The sequence below is a fragment of the Mustela nivalis genome (genome assembly GCF_964662115.1).
Source record: "Mustela nivalis genome assembly, chromosome: 17".
NCBI lineage: Eukaryota > Metazoa > Chordata > Mammalia > Carnivora > Mustelidae > Mustela > Mustela nivalis.
In genome coordinates this window covers 28522125-28548503 of record NC_139036.1, presented here as the reverse complement: position 1 = coordinate 28548503, position 26379 = coordinate 28522125, and the positions used below count along the sequence as shown (strand labels likewise).

At 34.8% G+C, this 26379-nt stretch overlaps 1 protein-coding gene across 3 annotated transcripts in view; it reads left to right on the top strand.

Moving 5' to 3' along the window:
- Positions 1-26379, top strand: part of BRIP1 (BRCA1 interacting DNA helicase 1) — a 189525-nt gene that overhangs the window by 119932 nt on the left and 43214 nt on the right. For all 3 annotated transcript variants that reach the window (XM_082705892.1, XM_082705891.1, XM_082705893.1), the window contains 2 exons: positions 16553-16712; positions 17689-17810. In XM_082705892.1, coding sequence (XP_082562018.1) covers positions 16553-16712; positions 17689-17810 — 282 coding nt within the window. The remainder of the gene's footprint in view (positions 1-16552; positions 16713-17688; positions 17811-26379) is intronic.

Sequence of the window (26379 nt, the reverse complement as noted above, 5' to 3'; positions counted from 1 at the left end):
TACCTACATTATAATATGTATCACAATTTCATTCCTTTTTATGGCTGAATATTCCATTGTATGTATATACTACTTTGTTCATCCATTCATCCATTGATGGATGTTTGGGTTGTTTCCACCTTATAGCTATTGTGAATAATGCTGCTATGAACATAGATGTGCAACTCTCTATTTGAGTTTTTGCCTTCACTTCTTTTGGTGATATACTCAGGAGTGGAATTGCTGCATTATATGGTAATTTTATGTTTATAAACTTTTTGAGGAACTACCAAGTTTTCTACAGTGACTGTACCACTTTACATCCCTGCCAGCAATGTACAAAGATAACAATTTCTCTACAGGCTTGCCAACACCTATTTTCTGAGGTTTAGTGTTTGTTGGTTTGTTTTTTAGTACCCATCCTAATGGATGTGAGGTGGTATCTCCTTGTAGTTCTGATTTGCATTTTCCTAATGATTAGTGAAGTTATGCATCTTTTCATGTGCTTATTCATCCTTTGTGTATCTTTGGAGAAATGTCTATTCCAGTTCTTTGCCCATTTTTGAATTGGTTTGTTTTTGAGTTGTAGGAGTTCTTTATATTGTCTGGATATTAATCTCTTATAAATGAATTATAAACATTTTCTCTTATTTGTGAATTATCTTTTCACTTTCTTGATGGTATCCTTCGTTGCACAGAAGTTTTTAAATGTAGATGAAGTTCAGTTCCTCTATATTTTTCTTTTGTTACCTACGCTTTTGAAGTCATATCTAAGAAATCATTGTTAGATCCAATATTGGAAGATTTTGCCCTCTGTTTTCATCTAATAGTTTTATAGTTTTAGGTGTTACGTTTAGGTCTTTGGTAATTTTGAGTTAACTTGTAAATTGTGTAAACAAGTCCTAACTTCATCTTTTTGTATGTGAATATACAGTTTTCCCAACATCGTTTGTTGAGAAGACTGTCCATTCCCCCTTTGAATGGTCTTAGTATTCTGATTGAAAATTAATTGACAGTAGTCTTAGTATCCTGACTGAAAATTAAAAAAATAAAATAAAATCAATGCAAGGGTTTATTTTTGGACTCTCTTTTCTATTTCATTAGTTTATATATCTGTCCTTAGGCCAGTATCACACCATCTGATTGCTGTTCCTTTGCATTAAGTTTTGAAATTAGGAAATGTGAGTCCTCAAATGTTCTTTTTTTGGTTTGGCTATCCATCTCCTTCTGATTCCATTTGGATTTTAAGATGGGTTTTTCTATTTCTGGAAAAAAGGATTTTGGTAGGTATTGCACTGAATATAAATTATTTGGGGGGTAGTATTGTTATGTTAACAATATTAAGTCCTAAAAGGTTGATATCCAGGATCTGTAATGAACTCCTCAAACTCAACACACACGAAACAGGCAAACATATCAAAAAATGGGCAGAAGATAGGAACAGACACTTCTCCAATGAAGACATACAAATGGCTATCAGACACATGAAAAACGTTCATCATCACTAGCCCTCAGGGAGATTCAAATTAAAACCACATTGAGATATCATCTTACACCAGTTAGAATGGCCAAAATTAACAAAACAGGAAACAACGTGTGTTGGAGAGGATGTGGAGAAAGGGGAACCCTCTTCTACTGTTGGTGGGAATGCAAGTTGGTGTAGCCTCTTTGGAGAGCAGTGTGGAGATTCCTCAAGAAATTAAAAATAGAACTTCCCTTTGACCCTGCAATTGCACAGCTGGGTATTTACCCCAAAGATACAGATGTAGTGAAAAGAAGGGCCATCTGTACCCCAATGTTTATAGCAGCAATGGCCACGGTCGCCAAACTATGGAAAGAACCAAGATGCCCTTCAATGGACGAATGGATAAGGAAGATGTGGTCCATATACATGATGGAGTATTATGCCTCCATCAGAAAGGATGAATACCCAACTTTGTAGCAACATGGATGGGACTGGAAGAGATAATGCTGAGTGAAATAAGTCAAGCAGAGAGAGTCAATATGGTTTCACTTATTTGTGGAGCATAACAAATATCATGGAGGACAAGGGGTGTTAGAGAGGAGAAGGGAGTTGGGGTAAATTGGAAGGGGTGGTGAATCATGAGAGACTATGGACTCTGAAAAACAATCTGAGGGGTTTGAAGTGGCGGGGGAGTGGGTGGTTGGGGTACCAGGTGGTGGGTATTATAGAGGGCACGGATTGCATGGAGCACTGGGTGTGGTGAAAAAATAATGAATACTGTTTTTCTGAAAATAAATAAATTTTTAAAAAAACAATATTAAGTTCTCCAATCCATGAACATGGCATGTTTTTTCATTTATTTATGTTTCTTTAGTTTCTTTCAGCAGTGTTCTGTAGTTTTCGGTATACAAGTTTTTCACCCTTTGGTTAAATTTATCCCTAAGTGTTTTTATTCTTTTTGATGCTGTTATGTATGTGCTGCAGAAGTGAGCACTCTTTTTGATACTATTATGAATGGAATTATTTTCTTCATTTCCTTTTATGGTTGTTTACTGTTAGCGTGTAGAAATGAAACCAACTTTTCTTTTTTTTTTTTTAAGATTTTATTTATTTATTTGACAGAGAGAGATCACAATTAGACATAGAGGCAGGCAGAGAGAGAGAGAGGGAAGCAGGCTCCCTGCTGAGCAAAGAGCCCGACGCGGGCCTCGATCCCAGGACCCTGAGATCATGACCTGAGCCGAAGGCCGCGGCTTAACCCACTGAGCCACCCAGGCACCCCTGAAACCAACTTTTCATGTTGGTTTGATATCATGCAATTTTGCTCATTTCATTTATTAGCTGTAACAGGGCTTTTTTGAAGGGGGGAGTTGATGTGTATTCTTTGGAGTTTTCTAGGTATAAGACCATGTTATCTGTGAACAAAGATAGTTTTATCTTTTTTTCCATTTTGAATACCTTTTCTTTCTTTTTCTCGACTAATTGTTCTGTTTAATTGAAGTAGCAAAGATGGGCATCCTTATTTTGTTTCTGATTTAGGGGGAAAGGTTCGAGTTGTTCACCATTGAGTGTGATGTTTGGTGTGAGCTCTTCATAAAAGACCTTTAATATGTTTAGGAAATTTTCTTCCTTTCCTAGTTTGAGTGTTTTTATCATGAAAGGGTGTTAAATTTTGTCAAATGCTTTTCTACCTCAGTTGAGAAGATCATGGGCCTTTTTTTTCCCTCCATTCTATTATTGTAGTGAATTATATTGATTGATTTAAAAAAAATTTTTTTTATTTTTTATAAACATATATTTTTATCCCCAGGGGTACAGGTCTGTGAATCGCCAGGTTTACACACTTCACAGCACTCACCAAAGCACATACCCTCCCCAATGTCCATAACCCCACCCCCCTTCTCCCAACCCCTCTCCCCCCAGCAACCCTCAGTTTGTTTTGTGAGATTAAGAGTCACTATTGATTGATTTTTATGTGTTAAACAACCCTTGTGTTCCAGGGGTAAATCCCAATTAGTCATGATATATAATACTTGTATTTTATTTTTTTTTATTTTTATTATTTTTTTTTAAAGATTTTTTCTTCATTTATCTGACAGATTACAAGTAGGCAGAGAGGCAGGCAGAGAGAGAGGAGGAAGCAGGCTCCCTGCAGCGCAGAGAGCCTGATGTGGGGCTCGATCCCAGGACCCTGGGATCATGACCTGAGCCGAAGGCAGAGGCTTAACCCACTGAGCCACCCAGGTGCCCCAATTTTATTTTATTTTTTTAAAGAATTTTTTAAATTAACATATAATGTATTATTTGTTTCAGAGGTACAGGTCTGTGCTTCATCAGTCTTACACAATACACAGTGTTCACCATAACACATGCACTCCCCACTGTCCATCACCCAGCCACCCCATCTCTCCCACCCCTCTCTACTCCAGCAGCTCTCACCTTGTTTCCTGAGATTAAGAATCTCTTACGGTTTGTCTCCCTCTCTCCTTTCATCTTGTTTTATTTTTTCCTCTCTTCCCTTTTCCCTCTGCCTTGTTTCTCAAATTCCACATATCAGTGAGATCATTTGATAATTCTTTCTCTGATTGACTTATTTTGCTTAGAATAATACCCTCTAGTTCCATCCACATCATTGCAAATGGCAAGATTTCATTTTTGATGGCTGCATAATATTTGATTGTGTATATATGGTTTTTTTAAAGAATTTCAAAATTTCTGTTTATTTGAGAGAGAGAGAAAATGAGAGTGAAAGCAAGAGCAGGGAAAGGGAGAAACAGATTTCCTACTGAGTAGGGAGCCTGACATGGCGCTCAGTCCCAGGACCCAGGATCATGACCTGAGCTAAGGCAGACACTTAACTGATTGAGCAACCCAGACATCTATATAATACTTTTACTATGTTGCTGAATTTTATTTGCTAGTATTTCTTGAGGATTTTTGCATCAGTATTTATAAGGGATATTTGTAGCTTCGTTTGTCTGCCTTTGGTATCAAAGTAATGCTAGCTTCTAGAATGAGTTTGGAAGTGTTCTATTCAGTTTTTTTGGAGAGTGAGTAGGATTGATATTAATTCTTTATATATATATATATACACATATATATATATATATGTGTATATATATATGAATTCTTCTTTAAATGTTTGGTGGAATTCACCAGTGAAGATAACGGAGTTACAGCTTTTTTTTGTTGGAGGTTTTTGATTATTAGTTCAGTCTCCTTACTTGTTACAGGTTTGTTTAGATTTTCTTTTTCTTCATGATTCAGTATTTATAGATTATGTGTTTCTAAACATTTATTCATTACATCCAGATTATCCAATTTGGTGGTATACAGTTGTTCATAGTATTGTCTGATAATCCTTTTATCTCTGTAAAGTTGGTAATTATATCTCTACTTTCTTTTGTGGCTTTCCTCATTCATTAAGTCTTCTTTTTTTTTCCCTTAGTCAATCTATCTGTTAATTTTGTTGATCTTCAAAAAACCAACTTTCATTTCTCTATTTTATTCTATTCTATTTTACTTATTTTTGCTCTTTATTTTTTCTTTCCTTCTGCTAATTTTTGGTTTAATTTGCTGTTTTTTAGTTTCTTAAGATGTACAGTTAAGATTAACTTAAGCTCTTTTTAACGTATGCATTTATAGTTACAAATATCTTTTGTAACACTGATTTGCTGTTTCATAGTTTTGGTATGTGTGTATTTTTGTTTTCATGTATCTGAAGATATTTTCTAATTTCCTTTGTGATTTCTAGTTTGATCTAGTGGTTGTTTAAGGGTGTATTATTCAGTCTCCACATATGTGTGTATTTTTCTAATTTTCCTTCTGTTATTGATTTCTAGTTTCATTTCATGGTTGTCAGAAAAACCACTCAATCCATTTAAAATATATTAAGAATTGTATTGTGGCCTAATTTGTGGTATATTCTAGAGGATATTCCATGTGTACTTAAGAACATGTATTCTACTTTGTTGGGTTGAGTGTTCTCTATGTGTATCTATTAGGTCAATTTGTTTGTATATATTTTTTAAGATTGATTTATTTATTTTAGAGAGAGTGTGTGCAGTGAGGAGGGGCAGAGGGAGAGGGAGAACAAGAATCCCAAGCAGACTCCCCGCTGAGCACAGAGCCCAATGTGGGACTCATCTCTTGAGCCTGAGGTCATGACCTGAGCTGAATTCAGCTTGACTAATTGAACCACTTAGGCACCCTGATAGTGTTTTTCAAATCCTCTTTTTTATTGAACTTCTGTGTGGTTGTTTTGTTCATTATTGCAATTGGGATATTGAAGTCTCTTACTGTTACTGTAGAACTATTTATTTCTCAATTCTATTCTGTTAGTTTTTGTTTCATACATTTTGGGGCTTTGTTCTTGGGCATTTATCTGTTTATTATAATCACATCTTCATGAGTTGACAATTTTTTCAGTATATAATATCTTTGTCTTTTTTAATAGTTTTTCATTGAAAATTCATTTTTTATGGTTTTGTGTTATTATCTGCACCTTTATTTCAACTTGAAGGACTCTCTTTAACATTTCTTTTAAGGCAGGTCTAGTGGCAATGAACTCCCTCAGTTTTGCTTATTCTAGGGAAGTCTTTATCTCACCTTCATTTTTTACTGAATATCATGGTCTCAGTTGCTGGGTTTTGTTTGTTTGTTTGTTTGTTTCAGCACTTCATATATAGCATTCTATTGGCCTGCAAGATTTCTGCTGAGAAATTCACTCATTGTTTTATGGAGGTTCTTGCTTTGCTTTCAAAATTCTCTTTGTCTCTGACTTTTGATACATTTATTTATAATGTGTTTCAGTGTGACCCTCTTAGATTTCATGCTATTTGGTGTCTTTTGGCTTCTTGAAGCTAAATGTCTGTTCTCCACCTCCACCCCTGATTTGGTAAGGTTTTTGGCTAGTCTTCATTTATTTTTAAAAATATTTTTAAAGCTCTTATTTATTTGACAGAGAGAAAGAGAAAGTACAAGTAGGGAGAGCAGCATGCAGCCTGACATGGGGCTCCATCCCAGGACACTGGGATCGTGACCTGAGCCGAAAACAGATTCTTGGCTATTCTTTAAATAAACTTTGTGCCCCCTTCTCACTTTTTTCTCCCACTGGGAGCCCCATATGTATCTACTTGTCTGCTTGATGATGTCCTATAAATACCCTAGGCTTTATTCATTCTTTTTCTTTTTTACTTCTCTGGATAATTTTTAATGGCCTGTCTTCAAGTTTGTGGATTCTTTATTTGAGTTAAATCTGCTGTTGAATCTCTTCAGTAAATTTTTCAGTTCAGTTGTTATTTTCTTTAGCTCCAAAATTTCTCTTTGATTCTCTCTTATATTTTCTGTCTCTTTTATAAATTCTCATTTTGCTTATGTATCATTTTCCTGAGCTTGTTGAATATCTTTATGATGGTTATTCTAAATTATTTGTCAGGTAATTTATATACCCCCATTTCTTTATAGTTGATTCCTGGAGTTTATTTCATTCCTTTTTATGTACCCATATTGAAAAAAACCAAAACAAAACAGTCTTTCATAGACTGGCTTTGGAGCTACGGATTCTGGGGACCACCAAAACCTTTCCTGTGGATGTGTCTTCTAGACTCCTATGTATAAATTCTGAATTAGAGGCATTTTCCTTTTTTTTTTTTTTTTTTTTTTAAGAGCTTATAAATCACTTGCTCCCTCTGGTTTTTGTCTGTGGTACTACAGGTTCTCTGGAGTGCTATAAGGCATCTAGCTGTCTTTTGTTTTCCTGCAGCTCCCAGGCTTTTAGAGTTTGTCAGGTCACATCAACTCTTTGAGTCAGGCGGGACAGGAACCAGTCCTTCAGGCAGTGCCAAGCTGGAATGTTATACAACCTAGTCCACTCTTCTCTTCTACCCAGCCAGGGTAGAGACCACCAAGCTACAATACTACTACTCCTCTGGAGTGGCACCAAGCTACCTACCTCTCTCTTTTGTTCTCAGTGGCCCCCTGGCATTTGGGGATGCTGGGTCTTGTCAGTGCTCTGAGACCAGTGACACAGAAACCACCAGTCCTTCAGGCAGCTTCCTGAAAAAGTACAACATTGGATACATAGTCCAACAGTTTCCTTTTCCTGGAGAAATTGGGAGTTGGGATTTTTCTACCCTTAATTAAAACCTGAGCCAGGGGGCGAGACTATGGGGAGGGAATGCATTCTAGTCTAAACTTTAGCCTTTGTGTTCAGTAGCCCCCATCTCAGCACCCTTTCCTGTCAGTACTTAGATTTAGGAAGGACAGAAAACAGTCCTCTGGGTAGCTCCCTCGATAGTCTGTACATTGGATGTATATTTCAGTCTTCTCTCCTTAAGGGAAAAGCCAGGAGTTGGAAGTTTTCCCTGAGTCACACCATGCTGAGCTGGGGAGAAGGGACTAAGGCAAATGGTGCCACGAATTTTCCTACCTTCTATGTAGCTGGTTTCTTACTCATCGAGGGGCAGGAGCCTCTTAACTGTTTTCCAGATTTCTCACAAAAGTAATTGTTCCATGTATCGTTGAATCACTATTTCCATGAGGGCAAGGAGGGTTTGTTGATGCATACTTACTGATTTTTAAAGTGGAGATGTGAGTGGATCATGTGGTAAAATTGGTGTTTTGAAAATACTCTCTGGCTGAAATATAAAGATGTAAGAGTGATAAGAAACAGGAAATCAGTTAGGAGATTATTGGAGTAGTTTTTCAGGAGATTTTAATAGCTTGGACTGGGGTGTTGGCTTTGGATATGGAGAGATAGTTAGAAGACAAAAATTAAGAGGACTGGTAATAGATTGTACCTGGGCATTGAGGGTGGGGAGAGGGAATTGTTAAGGATGACTTAGTGTTCTAGCAAAGGCAACTCAAGGGAATGGTGATATCCTTTATTGAAATAACAAACACTAAAATGTTATAAATTTGGTCTCTTATGAGACATTTCAGGTGCCTTTGAGATATCTAACTGGTGAATTTGACTGTGCTTAAAAATATAGCACATAAAGGAGCAAACTGGGTTGTAGATACAAATTTCGGAGTTTCAGGCCATATTTATTCTGCATCTTTAGGAATGTAATGTTCTCTCATTAGAATGTAAGTGCCGGGTGCCTGGGTGGCTCAGTGGGTTAAGCCGCTGCCTTCGGCTCAGGTCATGATCCCAGCGTCCTGGGATCGAGTCCCACATCGGGCTCTCTGCTCAGCAGGGAGTCTGCTTCCTCCTCTCTCTCTCTCTCTGCCTGCCTCTCTGCCTACTTGTGATCTCTCTCTGTCAAATAAATAAATAAAATCTTAAAAAAAAAAAAAAAAAGAATGTAAGTGCCATGAAGGCAGGTATCTTTTCTATGATGTTCTCTGCTTTATCCTTAGATTTTTTTCTTTCATGTTTCTGGCACATTGTATGGGCTAAATCTGTTTATTGTTATTTGTTTTATTATCTCCACCCTTCATCCCCACGCCTTGGTATTACTAAAAACATTCAAAAGAAATATATTCTGCTCCATTTTCACAATCATTATGTAATATTTCATACTTACATAAGAGCACATATAATATAGATGTGAGTTATAAAGTATATTTATAAATTAATAAAATGCAAACATCAAAACTGCCACCTAAGAACTAAATATTACTGAGTTTAAAGCTATGTGGATGCCCCTTCTCAATCCCATCTCTTTGCCTACCCCCATAGTGTTAGTCAATGTCCTGAAGTTTGTAATTGCCATTCATTTTTTTTAAAAATGGCCTTACCACATACATACATATTCCCTAATACATATATATTCCTAAACACTGTTATTTAATTTTGCTTTTTTTTTTTTAAAGATTTTATTTATTTATCAGAGAGAGAGGGGGAGAGAGCGAGCACAGGCAGACAGAATGGCAGGCAGAGGCAGAGGGAGAAGCAGGCTCCCCGCTGAGCAAGGAGCCCGATGTGGGACTCGATCCCAGGACGCTGGGATCATGACCTGAGCCGAAGGCAGCTGCTTAACCAACTGAGCCACCCAGGCGTCCCAAATTTTGCTTTTTTTTTTAAATGGCATGGTATTAGATATAATTTTCTGCCATTTGGTTTTTTCACTAATCCATTTATTTTTATTGCTTATCATAATCCATTGTATGACTATGAAATAGTTTATATATTACCTTTAGTAAATATTTTTGTTGTTTCTAGTCTTTTTATGTTCTGCTTTTTAAATAATGCTGTTGTTGACATTTCTGTAGAAATTGATATCTGATTTAAAATTTATACAGAAAAGACCTACCAAATTGTTTTTAAATAATTTTTTTCCATTTTGTTTCCCTCTTGAACCTGGAAATTGTTCCCCCAAAATTGGAAAATATTTTTCCTCTTTCTGTGTAAATCTTTTTTTGTTCTGAAGGCCTTTCTGTTACTATTCATTTCCAGTGAATATATATGATTCCAAGTTTAAAAAATTCATTGATATGTTCTTTACATATATTATTACATATTTGAAAAGAATCACTATTTTCCATTCAGCACCAAATTCCCCACATATTTGAGCAAGGTTGATGATTCTTTGTTTTTGAGAGAGAGCAAGCACTGAAGGGGCAAATGGAGTGGGAAAGAGAAAATGTTGAACTTCATTCCACGGCCATAAGATCATGAACCGAGCTGAAATCAAGAGTCACACACTTAACTGACCAAGCCACCCAGGCGCCCGTAGAGCAAGGTTGATGATTCTTATAAACTTCAGTCTTCTTTATCCTTACCAATTTTGTCCAGCTCATCTATAAATAGCTAAGAGGGGTTCATCGAAATCCTCAGTACTATTTAGCGAATTGGTCAGTTTATCTTTATATTTCTTGTCAACTTTTCTTTTGTATATTTTGAAGCTATGTTTTAAGTGCATGAAGATTCATGACTGTTACCTCTTTTTAGTGGATGTACTTTTTAAGTATATAGAATATATATCTGTTCTAAAACTTTTTGCTTTGAAGTCTATTTTTTATGACTGTGATACACCTGATTGCTTTTGGTATATGCCTTGCATTTCTTTTCCTATAAATTCATTTTTAAGATTTCTATGTGGTTTAATTTTAAGTGTCTCTATTGAACAACAACATATAGATGATTATTTCTTTTTCTCTCTCTACCTCTTCTCTCCCTCCCTACCTCTTTTCCTTTTTTTCCCCCAAACAATCTGAGTGTCCAGTTTTAATAAACAAGTTAAATTCATTTGTGTTTGCTTTAAGTCTGGGCATACTTGGACTTATTATTTTGTGCTTTCTTTACCTCTTTTCTCCTTTTGTTTGTCTTAGTCAATTAATATGGTTTTTTGTCCTTTCTTCCCATAGTGCTTTAGAAGTTCTGTGTGCCATTTATGTTGTTTTTTCCCAATATAACATCTTTATTGCAATATAATTTACATATAGCTCACTCATTTAAAGTGTAAATTCATGGTTTTTATTTGATTCACAAAGTTCTGCAACTATATTTGAACATTTTCATCACTACATACCTCTTAGTAATCACTTCCCGTATTCCCCCTAGCTTTCCCCCTTCATAGCCCTAGGCAACTTCTAATTTACTTTATGTCCCTATGCATTAGCCTTATCTGGAACTTACATATAAATGGAATTATACAATGTGTGGTCTTTTGTGTCTGACATCTTTTACTTGGTTTAGTTATCCCTTGAAAAGTGCTCTAATCCCCTATACAGTCAAAAATCTGTGTGTGTAAATTTTGGCTCCCCCAAAACTTAACTACTAATCACCTACTATTGATGAGAAACCTTACTGATAACATAAACAGTTGATTAACACATATTTTGTATGTTGCATATATTATATATTGCATTCTTAACAATAAGTTAGAGAAAACCATAAAGAGGAGAAAATACATACATGGTGCTGTACTATATTGAAAAAAAATCTGTTTATAAGGGGACCCATACAGTTAAAACCTTTGTTGCTCAAGGGTCAACTGTATATTGTTTTTGAGGTTCATCCATGTTATAGCATGTATCAGTACTTGATTTTTATGATCAAATACTCCACTGCATAAATATACCATGTTTTATTTATCCATCAATCAATTGAAAGATATTTGGGTTGTTTCTACTTAGGGATATTATGAATAATGCTGCTATGAACATTTATGTACAAGTTTTTGTGTAGCTTTGTTTTCATTTCTCTTGGGTATTATGAATGTAATTGCTGGATCATATGGTAGCTCTATATTTAACATTTTGAAGAACTATCTGACTTCTTCCCAAAGAACCTGCACCATTTTATATTTTCACTGCACTGTATGAGAGTTCCAGTTCTCTGTATTCTTACCATAAAAATAGATAAAACTGAAAAGCAAATTTTTTTTCCTTTTTCTCTTTTTCTAAATTCTGACCAGGAGCTCTCTTAGTTATGATCAAATTATTTGTCTCTTACCTGCCTCAGCTTTACTTGAATTGCCTAAAATATTTCTCTGAACTTGGCTTGAAATGGTATGGCAGGGGCACCTGGGTGGCTCAGTTGGTTAAGCAAGCAACTCTTGATTTCAGCTCAGGCCTTACTCTCAGTCATGACTTCAAGCCCTGTGTTGGGCTCCACATTGGCATGGAGCCAATAAATACATACATATATACTGGGCGTGGAGCCTACTTATAAATGAATGAATGGTATGGTATGGAAATTTGGAAAGGCTGATAGGTGTCAAAGTGCATAAAATTTTTCTGGAAAAATGGTCTTAGCTATGATTGGATAATTAATTCTTCCTTTTCAATTAAAGCAAATTTAAATGGTTTCTATTTAGGGAAAAAATTTTGTCCTCGTTTTAAAATTTGCATTAACAATGAAGTTTTTCAGCTCTAATGCAAACCTAAAAAAAATATAGCCTGTCTATTAGTGTCCCACCTTTTTTCCTTTTTGTCCTCTCCTTATTCTCTGAATTATAATCTTATGTATAAATCTTATATACTAGCAATTCAGTTTTATTTTTTAAAGATTTTACTTATTTATTTGTCAGAGAGAGAGTGCACAAGCAGGGAAGCAGCAGGCAGAGGGAGAAGCAGGCTCCCTGCTGAGCAAGGAGGCCTTTGCAGGACTCTCCCAAGACCCTAGGATCATGACCTGAATGAAGACAGATGCTTAACCGACTGAGCCACACAAGCATCCCAACAATTCAGTTTTAAAAATTTAATAGAATTAAAGAGTTTTAGAGCTAGAAGTTCCTTCAACTATATCACCGAACTTTAAAGCCTTATTTTGCAGATAATTTTTAAAGACCTATTAATATATGACCATTTGTTTTATATGTGCCATAAAATTGCCTGAACTGATTGATATAATGCATATTCTACTTTTTAATTGTAATATTCATGATTTATTTATAAATCCTTGGCTGCTTTCATTGTCTATAAGTTTTTGAAGTTCTTAGAATCTAAAAAGTCAGTAGATTGTTTTTTCTTTGTTCATTATAACAAATTTTGAAATTTTGGATGTATCATCCCTGCTTTGAAATTTTTTTAAACTTGTGTTAGACGCTTTCTAAATCATATGCAACTCTTTGATATTCTGAATTCTTTTTTATGTAATGGGAATGTCTTTGGGGGTAAGTTTATATTGAACCAATTTCTTTGTTCTTTCTGAAACTTGCCTTCTTAAATAGATTTTATGGAATATATTTTGGAATGACCAACTTAGTGATCTTCAAGTAAAGTGAGAGGTATTCATCCAGATTTTAAATGTTAAAAATATATTGTACTGGCAGTTATTATTTCAAGATCAAGGAATCAAAGATGAAAGGCTGTTTTCAGATGACGGAAAACAGTATATCATTGGATTAAGTTGCATTAAGTATCAACAATTATGCAAATTCATGTCACATTTTACTGGTTTTATATCCTTAGGATGTTTATATCTTCTTCTAAACTGCCTATTCAGTAGAGAAATTTAAAGAGATTAATATATTATTCTGAACATTATCAAATTTATAATAGTCTTATCTTTGCATTGAAGTCTCAGTTTGACTCTCCCGCATACACTGTAGCCCTGAATACTGTTACAAGGTTTTCATACTTCCTAGCACTGATGAGAGACTAATTCAAAAACAGTGCATATTCAAAAAGCAAATTTTAATGGTCAACCCTTGAGTCACTCAAAGTAAGATAGACTTTTAGATTTAATGACTGTCCTACTTTTTTCTTTTTTAACCTAATGACATGGTGTTACAGAGAATTTTTCTTCTTATTAATCAGGGTACCTTGACCACCGTATAATACACAATGAGGTTTTTTACCAGTTAGTGATTTTCTTAGTCTGTTCCAGTTGCTATAATAAATTACCACAGACTTTGTAGTTTATAAACAACAAAAATTTATTTCTCACAGTGCTAGAGGCTGGGAGACCCAAGATCAGGTTGGATGATAGCCCTCTTCCTGTTTGGTAGGCAGGGTCTTCTGGCTGTGTCTCATATGGTGGGGATCCCTTTTATAAGAGCACTCATTTCATTCATGAGAGCTCCATGCTCATGACCTAATCACCTTCCAAAGGGCCTATTCATAATACTATCATCTTTGGGGATTGGGGAGTTCAACGTATGTGTTTTGAGGGAACATAAACATTTATACCATAGTAGTGATAAAAATTTTTATCTTATGATCTTGCTAAATTTAATTCTGAAAATAGATAAGGGTGATGGGGTGCCTGGGTTGTTCCGTCGTTTAAATGTGGGACTCTTGATTTCTCCTCAGGTCACCATCTTAGGGTCCTGGGATCAGCCCCTGTCAGGCTCTGAGCTCAGCAGGGAGTCTGCTTCTCTCCTTCTCCTTTTCTCTCTGCCTTTTGCCTGCCCATGTGCATGTTTTCTCTCTCTCTCTCTCAAATAAATAAAATCTTTATAAAAAAACAAAATCGATAAGGGTGAAATTCTGAGGAAGTAAACCATCTTATAAAATTTAGTTTCTGTTTTCTAGAAAATTTGTGGTGATTCCCTGTTGCTTTCCTACTTTATAATAATTGGTCCATACTGCATGGAACTCTGCATAGAACAAGTGGGTAAAACAGATCAGTTTAAATCATAATAATTTTTAGTACTGGCTTTTGTCTTTTTATTTCAGCTCTTATGTTTATTGTTAACTTCTACTTCCTTTGCATTTACCATTTGATTTTCTTGCTTCTTAAAAAGAATGCTTCAATGTAGTGTATGTGTGTGTGTGTGTGTGTGTGTGTGTATACATACATACAATGGAATACTATGCAGCCATCAAAAGAAATGAAATCTTGCCATTTGCAATGATGTGGATGGAACTAGAGGGTATTATCCTTAGTGAAATAAGTCAATTGGAGAAAGACAACTGTCATATGATCTCCCTGATATGAGGAAGTGGAGATGCAATGTGGGGGGTTTGGGGGGTAGGAAAAGAATAAATGAAACAAGATGGGATCGGGAGGGAGACAAACCATAAGATACTCTTAATCTTGCAAAATAAACTGAGGGTTGCTATCGGGAGGGGGCTCGGGAGAGGGTGGTGGGGTATGGACATCGGGGGGCGGGTGTGCTGTGGTGAGTGCTGTCAAGTGTGTAAACCTGGCGATTCACAGACCTGTACCCCTGGGGCTAAAAATACATTATATGTTTATTAAAAAAATAAGTAAAAATAAAAAATAATAAAAGAATGTTTCATTTAATTTCATGTTTTTAAAACAAATACATCTTAAACTATAAGTATATATCTAACTATTGCCTTTACTGAATCCCATATTTTGAATTGTGGGTGCTTTTCTTATCATTAATATCTGAAGGTTTCCGGAATTCTCTGTTTTTTCTCTTTTAACTATATGGTGTTTGTCTTTTCTAGCTTTTTTTTTTTAATATTTTATTTATTTATTTGACAGAGATCACAAGTAGGCAGAGGCAGGCGAGAGAGAGAGAGAGGAGGAAGCAGGCTCCCCACAGAGCAGAGAGACGGATGCGGGGCTCCATCCCAGGACCTCAGGATCATGACCTGAGCTGAAGGCAGAGGCTTTAACCCACTGAGCCACCCAGGCGCCCCTGTTTTTTCTAGCTTTATTGAGATTAGTGGACATATAATCCATGTGTTCTTTAAGAACACATGTTCAGTTTGTTTACTGGGTTTTTTTTTTTTTACCCCACTAACTCTATATTGTTTTTTAATCTAAAGTTACATTGTTACTAGACTCTGTGGTTAATCTGATATTCTTTGAAATTTATTGGAAATTGTTTTATAATATAGCACATGGTTATCTTTATAAATGTGCTCTTGTGCTTGTATATTTTCTACTTGTTAGCAACCTGAGTCTGTTTATATATTTATTGGATTCTGTTTAATCGGTGATGATCAAATTTTTAAATGGCTTAACTACCTATGGACTAGGTAAAATAATCTTAAAGAATCTTCACTAAAGAATCTTTAGTTGAAGTTCCTAGGTGGTCAGTCTGTTAGGTGTCTGACTTTTGATCTCAGCTCAGGTCTTGATCTCAGGGTTGTGAGTTCAAGCCCTGCATTGGGTTCCTCTCTGAGCATGGAGCCTCCTTCAAAAAAAAATAAAAGTAAGGAAGCTTTAGGTGGGGATATTAAGGAATTTCACTTTGGGTTTAAAGAGATAACTTAAGGGACGCCTGGGTGGCCCAGTTGGTTAAGCAGCTGCCTTCGGCTCAGGTCATGATCCCAGCCTCCCCAGCAGGGAGCCTGCTTCTCCCTCTGCCTCTCCCTGCCATTCTGTCTGCCTGTGCTCACTCTCTCTGTAAAATAAATAAATAAAATCTTAAAAAAAAATAGAGATAACTTAAAATTTATCAACTTTGACAGAAGTAATTTTTTTCTGCTTTTTTTTTTTTAAAAAAAGATTTATTTATTTATTTATTTGAGAGAGAGACAGTGAGAGAGAGCATGAGCAAGGAGAAGGTCAGGCATCATCATTCAGAGCTATCTAAATTAGTTAATGAATTTAGCCCAATAACGACTCTATGACATATTCTTGTTTTTCTCATTTTATAGATGAGAAAAGTAAAATGAAGAAAGGTTAATTTGCTTACCATAGTCACATTGTTGTCACATTCTCTTTCAACAAACCAAGGTAAGTTTGTTCATTTGGACACAAAACAAGTTCATTTTTTTCTTTCTCCTTTTCAGTTATTAGAAAAGTTAAAAGAACGTTGGCTCTACACTGGTTTATGGCATAATCTAGAGTTGGTGAAGACAGTCATTGTAGAACCTCAGGGAGGAGAAAAAACTGATTTTGATGAATTACTGCAGGTGTACTATGATGCAATCAAGTGCAAAGGCGAGAAAGGTAAATGGAAATTATTTGATGGTCAATGAAACAGTATTTTTATCATAAAGTAAGAAGTTGATGCTGTCAGAATTTTATCTTTTTTTTATGAATTGCACTTAATAGAAAAATTATACTTTATAATCTGGTTGAGAAGAAAATAAGGTGAAAAGATTCTGTTATTTGGAGCTGTTCTTCTATGAATATTTTCATTTGGAGATGCCAGTTCAACTTTAAGAAACAGCGTATATTTAGGTAAAGAAGACATTTAGTATAGTCTTCCTTACACTACCTAAAATGTTTTGTGAAAGAGGGTGGACAGAGAATGCATAAATATCTTCCTTACTAGCCAGATGAACCCTACACTTTGATGCAAGTAAATGTACTTTATGCTTACATTCTATTACATAAAATGAATTTGAGATTTCAAAACACAGCTGAAGGCTCCATTTCAAATTTAGCAAATGTCCATAAAAAAGTTTGACAGGAAGAGCTAATAGTAATAACTTATGAACAGTGTACCATCTTAAAGATGCTACAACATAATTGTTAATATTGTCAGCGTGATGATATTACACACAATGTTCTTTAGGTTTTAAATGTTTTCCAATATAATATTAGATTCAATGTGATATATAGTACAAACTAGAGTTCTTTAAATCATTCTGAAAATTTTACATTCTTGTGGTAAAAGTAGTGATAGCAATTTCACTATTTTAAAGATAAAACAATGCCTGATTGCTTAGTTCATCTGCAAGTTAATAATACTCTGATGTGGCTTTTCTGTGTATGTTATCTGGGAATACACAGTTTGTAGATTTATTTGGTACCAGAAATGTAATTTTGTGTCCATTTTAAAACTTTATTTCATCATGGTTTTTTATTTGATTCTTTTAAAGTTGCTATTATTACTTAATTAGATCTTTTCAAAATGACAACAAGCAGCTTTGGGGAATTTTGGGTGTGCTTTTTAAAACTTTATTTTTTGTTGCTTAAGATGGAGCCCTCTTGGTAGCAGTTTGTCGTGGTAAAGTGAGCGAGGGTTTGGATTTCTCAGATGACAATGCCCGTGCTGTCATAACAATAGGGATTCCTTTTCCAAACGTGAAAGATCTACAGGTAGGCCAGCAAACCTTAAGTTTTGTGTATCACAGAAATTGTTGATTTTAAGTTTTTATTTAAGTTCCATTTAGTTAATGTACAGTGTAATATTAGTTTTAGGTGCTGAAGTTCTTGAATATTATGTAAAGTTAATTGTATTTTTTTGTGTGTGTATCCTCAGATATTTTAATGCTCTGGTGACTCAGAATGAGTGAGAAAAGTTTAGTAGACATGGATTTATTTTATTTTTTTTAAACCTTTAGTAATTTATCATTTGATTTATTTTTAATCTTTTTTAAAAGATTTTATTTATTTGACAGAGAGAGAGACACAGTGTGAGAGGTAACACAAGTAGGGGGAGTGGGAGAGGGAGTAGCAGGCTTCCTGCTGAGCAGGGAACCTGACGTGGGGGTCAATCACAGGACCCTGGGATCATGACCTGAGCTGAAGGCAGATGCTTAAGACTGAGCCACCCAGGTGCCCAGATTTATTTTATTTTTAACTTACATTATCTTTCGCTCAATAAGAGTGATTTTCAAAGTGATCCAACCCAGGAGTAGCAATCAGTATCACCTGGGAACTTGATAGAAATACACATTTTCTAGGCTCCATCCAGACCAACTGAATCAGAAGCTGTGGAGGTGGAGCCCAGCAATTTGTGTTTTATAAAGCTCTTAGCCATAGACTTATAAGGGTCCTCCAGAGAATTCTAGAATTCTAGGACTCTTTCTTTATTTCCCTTCTCTCAGTACCACACACTGCCCTGCTAATTTCAGTGATTTAGCTGCTCCAAAATCTGACATCTTGCACCGCAGCTTGGCAGGACAACCATACTCTGCTTGTACTTCAGTGTTCTAGATACAATTGTCAGGAAATTATATGTAGGAAAACAGCTGAGAATCATGGAGTTCACCTAACGGATTTCCCTTATCTCTGAGATTATGGTCTTATGCAATGGGAGGGACATTCCCAAACCAGTTCTTCTATCTTGGCCAAAACAGGAGTTTTGCTTCATTATCACTAATTGTTTACTAAACATATTTGAAAAATTATCTGTAGCAATAATTTGAAGCCTAAGGTGATGTTATTTTCCATAGAAAGGATTTTCTTTTATTTCCTACTGGAATTTGAAGGTGCCAGCAATCTGAGACCAAGACTTAAGGTTTTCTGGCCATTTAGCTGACTAGAATGAGTATAATTTATATCCTTCCTCCTAGGATACAACCTGTTAGGGTCTCATACCAAAGCAAGAATTCTTTCCCCAGACAGTTATCTTATTTATTGTTAATACTTTAGTAGACACTGTGAATTATATAATATTGACAGTAATAAATAGTATTTCTCTGGTTAGCTCCTACACTTCCCTAAGCTCTAGATCTCTTCAAAATTTCTGAAAGTCCTCAGGAGGTATCTAATCCTTTCATGGTGCACTGACTTTGGTGGCTTCCACTACCTTTCTTCAGCCACTAGGGCTTCCATTGCTGAGTGCTGATGACCATGCCCAGGGCTTCTGTTCTGAAATGATTAATACTGCTTCTCACTATAGCTACTGATGAAATAGTTGACATCTACTCAAGAAAACTGTATTGTTTTCTTTCTTTGCGGCTTTTGTTGCCACATTCCATTGAAGCTGAGAGCTGCTGATGGCACTGCTACTGTCGGTGTTACTGTCTCTCTTTGATGTCTTACCATTTTACCTGGGTCCTGTATCATTGCATTAATGCTCTTTTGTTAGAGTGGAGAAAATCCCTTTCCCTTCTTTGTACCACACATTCTCCCAATGTCTTAAATATATTTATAGTTTCCCTAAAACTAGCTCCTTCAATTTATGCTTATATCTTCTCTTTTTCTTGGACCTATATAGGAGTCCTTGAGGACCCCAGAAGGAGATAACTTTTTGGCTAATAATATGTTGTACTAAATATTATACTCACAAAATAGCAAGGCCTGAAAAGAATCATTCACATAAAACTCATAATAGTGATTACACCTGAGAAGAGAAAGAAATGGTATTGGAATGGTTATCAAATGGGACTTTAACTTTTTCTATAATATTTGTTTTAGTAGAAAAGAAATTTTAAGAGAATGTGGTGAGAATAAAGATATTTACTATGCCATTCTTTGAAAAAAATTAAATTTAAATAAAATGTTACTTGTGAAGAAAAAAATTACATTTACCTTCTACTTTCTCTGCCCTCACTCCCAGCAACTGTGATTATGGGCATTGTTATTGCACTAGTGTTGTGATCGTAATTCTCTCTTTCCTCAGAATTAGTTCTTCTCAGGCACCTTCTCATACCATCATAGAAAAAATTCAGAGATGACCTGCTCTGACATTCCTCAGTAATGGTCTTGCTTGTCACAGTTCTGCTTATCTGAATTGTATGTAAAACAGCAGAACAACAGAAGCTCCAATGAGATCTGGGTGCAGAGGAGGAGGGTAGTTCTAAAGAAGTTTCCCTTGTGGTTCGTGAGACGGGTGAGTAGAGTAGACCCAAAAGTAGCCCAAACTGCAGGGACAAGGGACAGATAAAGAGGAAAATTCTTCATTGGCAATATCAGATGTAAGAGAAGTATATTTCCTGTTGCCTTATGTCTATATCAACTCTTCCTGTGAAACAAACAATTGTAAAACATAGTGGATTAAAACAATAATCATTTATTATGAATCACATATCTGTTGGTGGGGAGTAGTAGCTGGGTGGTAGATGATCTGAGCTGGGCCTGAGTAAGCCCCTCTGCTGATTTCTACTGGGCTTAGTCACCGTGCTATAGTTTCACCAATGTAGGTTTGGCCCAGTTGGGTCAGCTCTTCTCTGCATGTATCCCATCCTTTGTGTACCAGCAGACTAGCCAGAACATGTTACCATGTTTTATACTTTCGCAGAGATATAAGAGGACAGGCTTGATTGAGCAAGCACTTTCTGAACACCTACTTATATCATATCTACTAACCTATTGCCCAAAGCATGTCATATGCCTAAGTCCAAAGTCAGGAGCAATAGGAGAGGTGTGGGTATTTTCTATGAAATGTGGAAAAGGACTTAGAGGCAAGACTCTAAAAAGGAGTTTTGCCTTTTTTTCATAACTAAAGGATATTTGCAAGGCATCCATTCGAAAGACTGTGTTTAGAAGCTTTTAAGAGTATAGGTATATAATTTTATAATAATCAGGAACTCCTTTTATCATTTGGAAATTACTAGAATATAGCCATCAATATCTGAAATACCTGAATATCTGAAATAAATCAGAGTATTATTATGGCTGATTTCTTAAGATTCATAAATGATACAATAAATTATTGAAAGTATTTGGAATAAAAAAGAAAAATAGAAATCAAATTTATAAATATGCTATATTTATTTATATATTAATTTATGAATGTAAATTAACATAGAAATAGAAAAGTTTGATAATTAAGTCCACTTTATTTTTTTGTTTTTGCCTGTGCTTTTGCTGTCATATTTAGGAAACTATTGCCAAATCCAGGGCATGCAGATTTGAACATTTTCTTCGAAAACTTTCATAGTTGGAGCTCTGAAATTTAGATATTTGGTTCAATTTTGAGTAAATTTTTGTATATGATATAAATTAAGGGTCTAATTTCCTTGTATCTGAAATGAGTCTCTTGTTCACACCGTATAGTTCGATCATGTTTTTTAAATTCATTTAGCCAAACTCTGCCTTTCAGCTGTAGAGTTTAAACTATTTACAAAGTAGTTACTGATAAGGAGAGACTTGGTTCTACTGTTCAGCTGTTTTCTGTGCTTCGTGTTCTTCAGTTGCTTCATTATTACCCTGTTTTGTATCTAGTTGTTTTTTCTTTCTTTCTTTCTCTTTCTTTCTTTCTTTCTTTCTTTCTTTCTTTCTTTCTTTCTTTCTTTCTTTTTTTTTAAGATTTTATTTATTTATTTGACAGGCAGAGATCACAAGTAGGCAGAGAGGCAGGCAGAGAGAGAGGGGGAAGCAGAGAGCCTGGTGCCGGGCTTGATCCCAGCACCCTGAAATCATGACCTGAGCCAAAGGCAGAGGCTTTAACCCACTGAGCCACCCAGGCATCTCTCTAGTTGTTTTTTCATTGAGTACTATTTTGATCCCCTTTGACCCCCATTTTTTAGTTATTTTCTTAATGTTTACTGGAGATTACAAGTAATATCCTTAATCTCTGTCCTTCTCTTCTTTTATTTTACTGTCTGGATTGCAATTTTTATACATTGTATGCCTGTTAACATAATTTATAATTATTGTTTTATACATTTACCTTTTAAATCATGTAGGAAAAAAACGAATTACAAACTAAAAGTATAATAATACTGGCTTTATATTTACCTACATAGTGCTCTTTACCAGTGTCCTTTATTACTTCCTAAAGCATATACTATACTCCCCTCCTCATATTTCAGTGCTTATAAATATGGTTTATAATGTGTTACATGATGTACGTCAAGGATTAGGATAATTTCTTTGTGTTTCTATAATTAAAATAATGCCTTGCAATGTAGTAGGTATTCAATAAATGTTGATTTTTTAAAATAAAAATGTTGATTTAATTAATGACTAAATGTAAACCTATTAACGTAATATTGCCATACTCTTTTTTTCTGTAAAATGAGATGAAGGACTAAATGATTTCTGTAAATGGCTCTTCCAAAACTGGAACAGTTCTTCAGATTACTGGACTACAAATTAGGATTTGATAGTTTGTTTGTTTTTTTAATGTTAATACTTAGTCTGTCATATGAAAATAAGTAGAAGTTATTTATATTGAAAACCTTAAATATTCTAGCTTTTGGAAATAAAGCAACCTATTTCTACATTGTTTTCTCTTTTGTTTCATTTGAATTCATATTTGAAGGTTAAGATCAGTGTCAGAGTTAGAAAAGTGATCTGAATGGGGGAAAGAGCAATGACATTAATTTTATGATACTAAAAGTTTTTTTTCTTAAATTTGAGACACAGATTATGGAAGTAAAAAATTAATACAGTTTAAAATACTAACTTAAGACTCTTATAGTCTCAATTGCAGAGTTTGGCTTTTAGAGAAGCAGGAAAATGTATGTTAGAGCCAAAAATATGACTTCTTTGGCTGTGACCAGGATTTCCTCTTCCCACCTTGGGGACTAGAAAGTAGAGGTAGGAAAATTTCATTTTGGAGCCAAGTGTGACTTGTTTAGTTCAAGTCATAATTTATTGCACACACCTCAGGGACCTGAAAATAAAGAAACCCACTATGAAATGTTGATAATGGGCCACTCTGAAGGGCAAGCATTAAGCTAACTTTCCCAGTGAGGATTTTTTTTCACTTCCACCTTTCCCAGATGCTTCTGATCATTCTATAAGGACATACTTAATCGTGTAATAGTTAAAAAGAAAAACTTTCTGTGCACTAAACCATAGTATTTGAAAGAGAAGAAAATGAAGCAAGACCTTTATGTGATTAGATGTTGGTGAAAAAATATAACTAAAAGTTGTTTTCTTTTAATGCAATTAAGTCACAGTATAACAAGGCTCCCATTTAATGGATATCTAAAGCAAATCCTTTGACCAATTAGTATGATCTAATAACTACAAAAGCCTTCAACTTTATAATTCAGGCATATACATCTCAAATTGGCATGGTTATAATTTATGAAACATTATAAGGTACAATATTTAGATTTTAAAATTGCATCTTATTTATATTCCCTACCATAGTTTGGTAGTATATAGAAATATTTTCTTTTCATGAGTGTTGTACCTTTACTCCCCTGTGGAAAATTCATAAAAATAACAAATAGCTAAAAATTTTTGTACTTTAAAGATGCTCAGGTGGTATGTTAGATTTTTATAACTGGTTTCATAAAATTTGATGATAATATTCAATAACAAGTGCTCCTTACAATGATTAAAATAACTTAAGATAATAAATTTTATTTTTTGTGTTAATTTTCTTTATTAATATAGTATAGAGGGTGATCTGGTTATCTTAGTATTGACGTACAATAACTACTATTTTTTTGTTGTTTAGGAAATTTCTCTTAGCTTTGAAGGTACTGAGCTATTTGAGTTTATTTAATCAATTTTGGAAAATTACATTCATGATTGAAAAATGTAAGCATGTTAAATTATGTTATTGACTTAAAACAGATACATATAAATTTATAGTCTTCTCATGCATTCTTGATGTTTTATAAATTTCAGGGAAGGGCTGTTATCTTTGCTTACCCCAGAAGATAACAACATTAATAAAATAGAATGCACATCAAACCACATTAAGCCAGTGTTTTTAAGTGTCAAAATATTATTAGATGATAGCCATATATGAATTCTTAAATCTGACATTTCTTTTTAAGGAGAATGATGTTGATTTTTCATTATTCTTATTTTTACAGCAGTGTGTATATTCATCAGTAGATAAATGAAGGCAGAATGTAGGGGCTATAGTATATCAAGACAAACTTGATTTCAGAAACCATTCTTAGTAATTTTAAGTAGACTTATATATTCCTTTTGTATCACTTTCATTATTGTGTTGATGATCTTGAGTATTGTAGCATTTATTCATTCATTCATTCATTCATTCATTCATATAATAAGCTTTTACTAAGAGCCTAACTTGTACTAAATATAGTAGGTACAAAAATGAACATGATGCTATCTCTACACTACTGAAGTCTGAAATTTAGTAAAGGACCTTAATGTGTAACAGAATGTTTTGGTGAGATTGAATCTGGGTATTCAGATGCTTAGAGAAAGTGAAATTAAGCAACACTTTTCACCTGTCATCCAGATATCCATTTACTTTGATTTGCCTAAAATAGATGAAGGAGGCATCTCTTATCTACAAAGAGATGGAAACATAAAAACATTTTATAAGGTGGATTGGCCTCATCAAAGGCCAGATTACAAGACTATTCAGATTTTTAAGACTATTCAGGATAATGAAACAACCATCTTTTGAATAAATGCCTCAAGGACCAAATACTTTAATAGACTGATGACACAGTGATCCACTACACAGGTTATAGTCCCTTGTGTCATGGAATTTACAGTTTAGCAAGGAAGAGTGACATAGAAGTAATAAACAGTTGTTTACAGTTGTGATAAAGGCTGTAAGAAAAAGTCACAAAACTATGAGAATGTATAACAGGATCCTGACCTGGTCTTTGGGGGTAAAGAAAGACTTCCTGAGGAAGTGCTATTTAAGCTGACATGGGAAAGAAGGCTAGGAGTTTTATAGGTGAGCAGAATGGTTAAGAATATTCTCAACAGAGACCCCCTGGGGATAAAAATATATTATGTTTATAACAAATTTAAAAAATTAAAAAAAAAAAAAAGAATATTCTCAACAGAGAGAGTAGACTGACTATGCTAAGACCCTAACGGTATGAAAGAAGATAAGCAGTTTCTAGGAATTGAAAGAAACTAAGTTAGAAAGTGAGTTGGGGAGAATGGCATGTGAATAGAGGCTGGGAGAGGTATTAAGGAGCCAAATCATTTAGGACCCTGTATGCCATTTTAAAGATTTGAGACTATTCTAAGCCAAGGGAAATTCTAAGCTATCCTGTGGGAAACCAGATCCGGGAATAGAGCCTGAGGTCAGAGTGTGGTTGAGTTCTAGTTATAGTGTAGCATCTGATACAGAAACCCACCTGGATCTAGCTCCGATAATAACATGTGGTTACCCAGGGGAAGTGGCTGTATATATAAACTTAAGGGGCTGTAATACTAAACTCCCAACATTTAGGAGTCCAGCAACTTGCTGTTGGAAGCACTTAGGCCAAAGCACAGATATGGAAGAAAAACCATGTCACCTCTGAAGGTCTAGAATGAGTTACTTAAAACATTTTTTTTCCTCCTCAGTACACTATTTTCCCCCAGCTTTTTAAACAAAGGATAGTTTGGCCAAAGTATTATTAAAGTAGGTTGTAAGTTTATTTTGAAATAATAAAATTAAAATCTAGTTTTAAATCTAATTATGCCATCTAGGTTGACAATTTGTAATTTGCCTTGAACAGTGAAAGCGGAGATAACCAAACCTTTGTTCTCATCCCTTCTGAGAAACAGACATAAAAACACTAAAATAAATGGCTGAGGTATTTTTAATTCTTAAATTAAAAAAAATTCCCATATTTCTTAAAGGAATGTTTTGGGATCAGGAGAGGAAACATTTAAAAATCACGAGATTTTAAGCAAGTTTCATTAACCTTTTTCCTTCTTTTTTTTCCCAGTAGTCATGTCATTCTCTTTCCATGGTGGTGGGGGGGAGCCATGCCTAACTATGACTACAAATAAAACCTTTGGATATTTAATTACAAAAAAAAAAAAAACTTTTGGTTTATGAAAATTTTTAAAATTATTTTCTTGCGTTCATCTTGTTTTAGGCAAAAATAAGAACTTTATTGACCTTTGTATTTTACTTTTGTTCCCATAGTAGATTCAAGGCTTTAAAAGTGAAATGATCACCCTGGGGATTCATAAGGTTGATTGACATATAACTTCTGTTGTCCCAGAGCATAATCAGGAGCACTACCTCAAGGGAGGTGGTGGAATTGATTTTTAACTTCTCTGAAAATAACTTTGTTTTTTTCTCCAGATAGAATTTTTT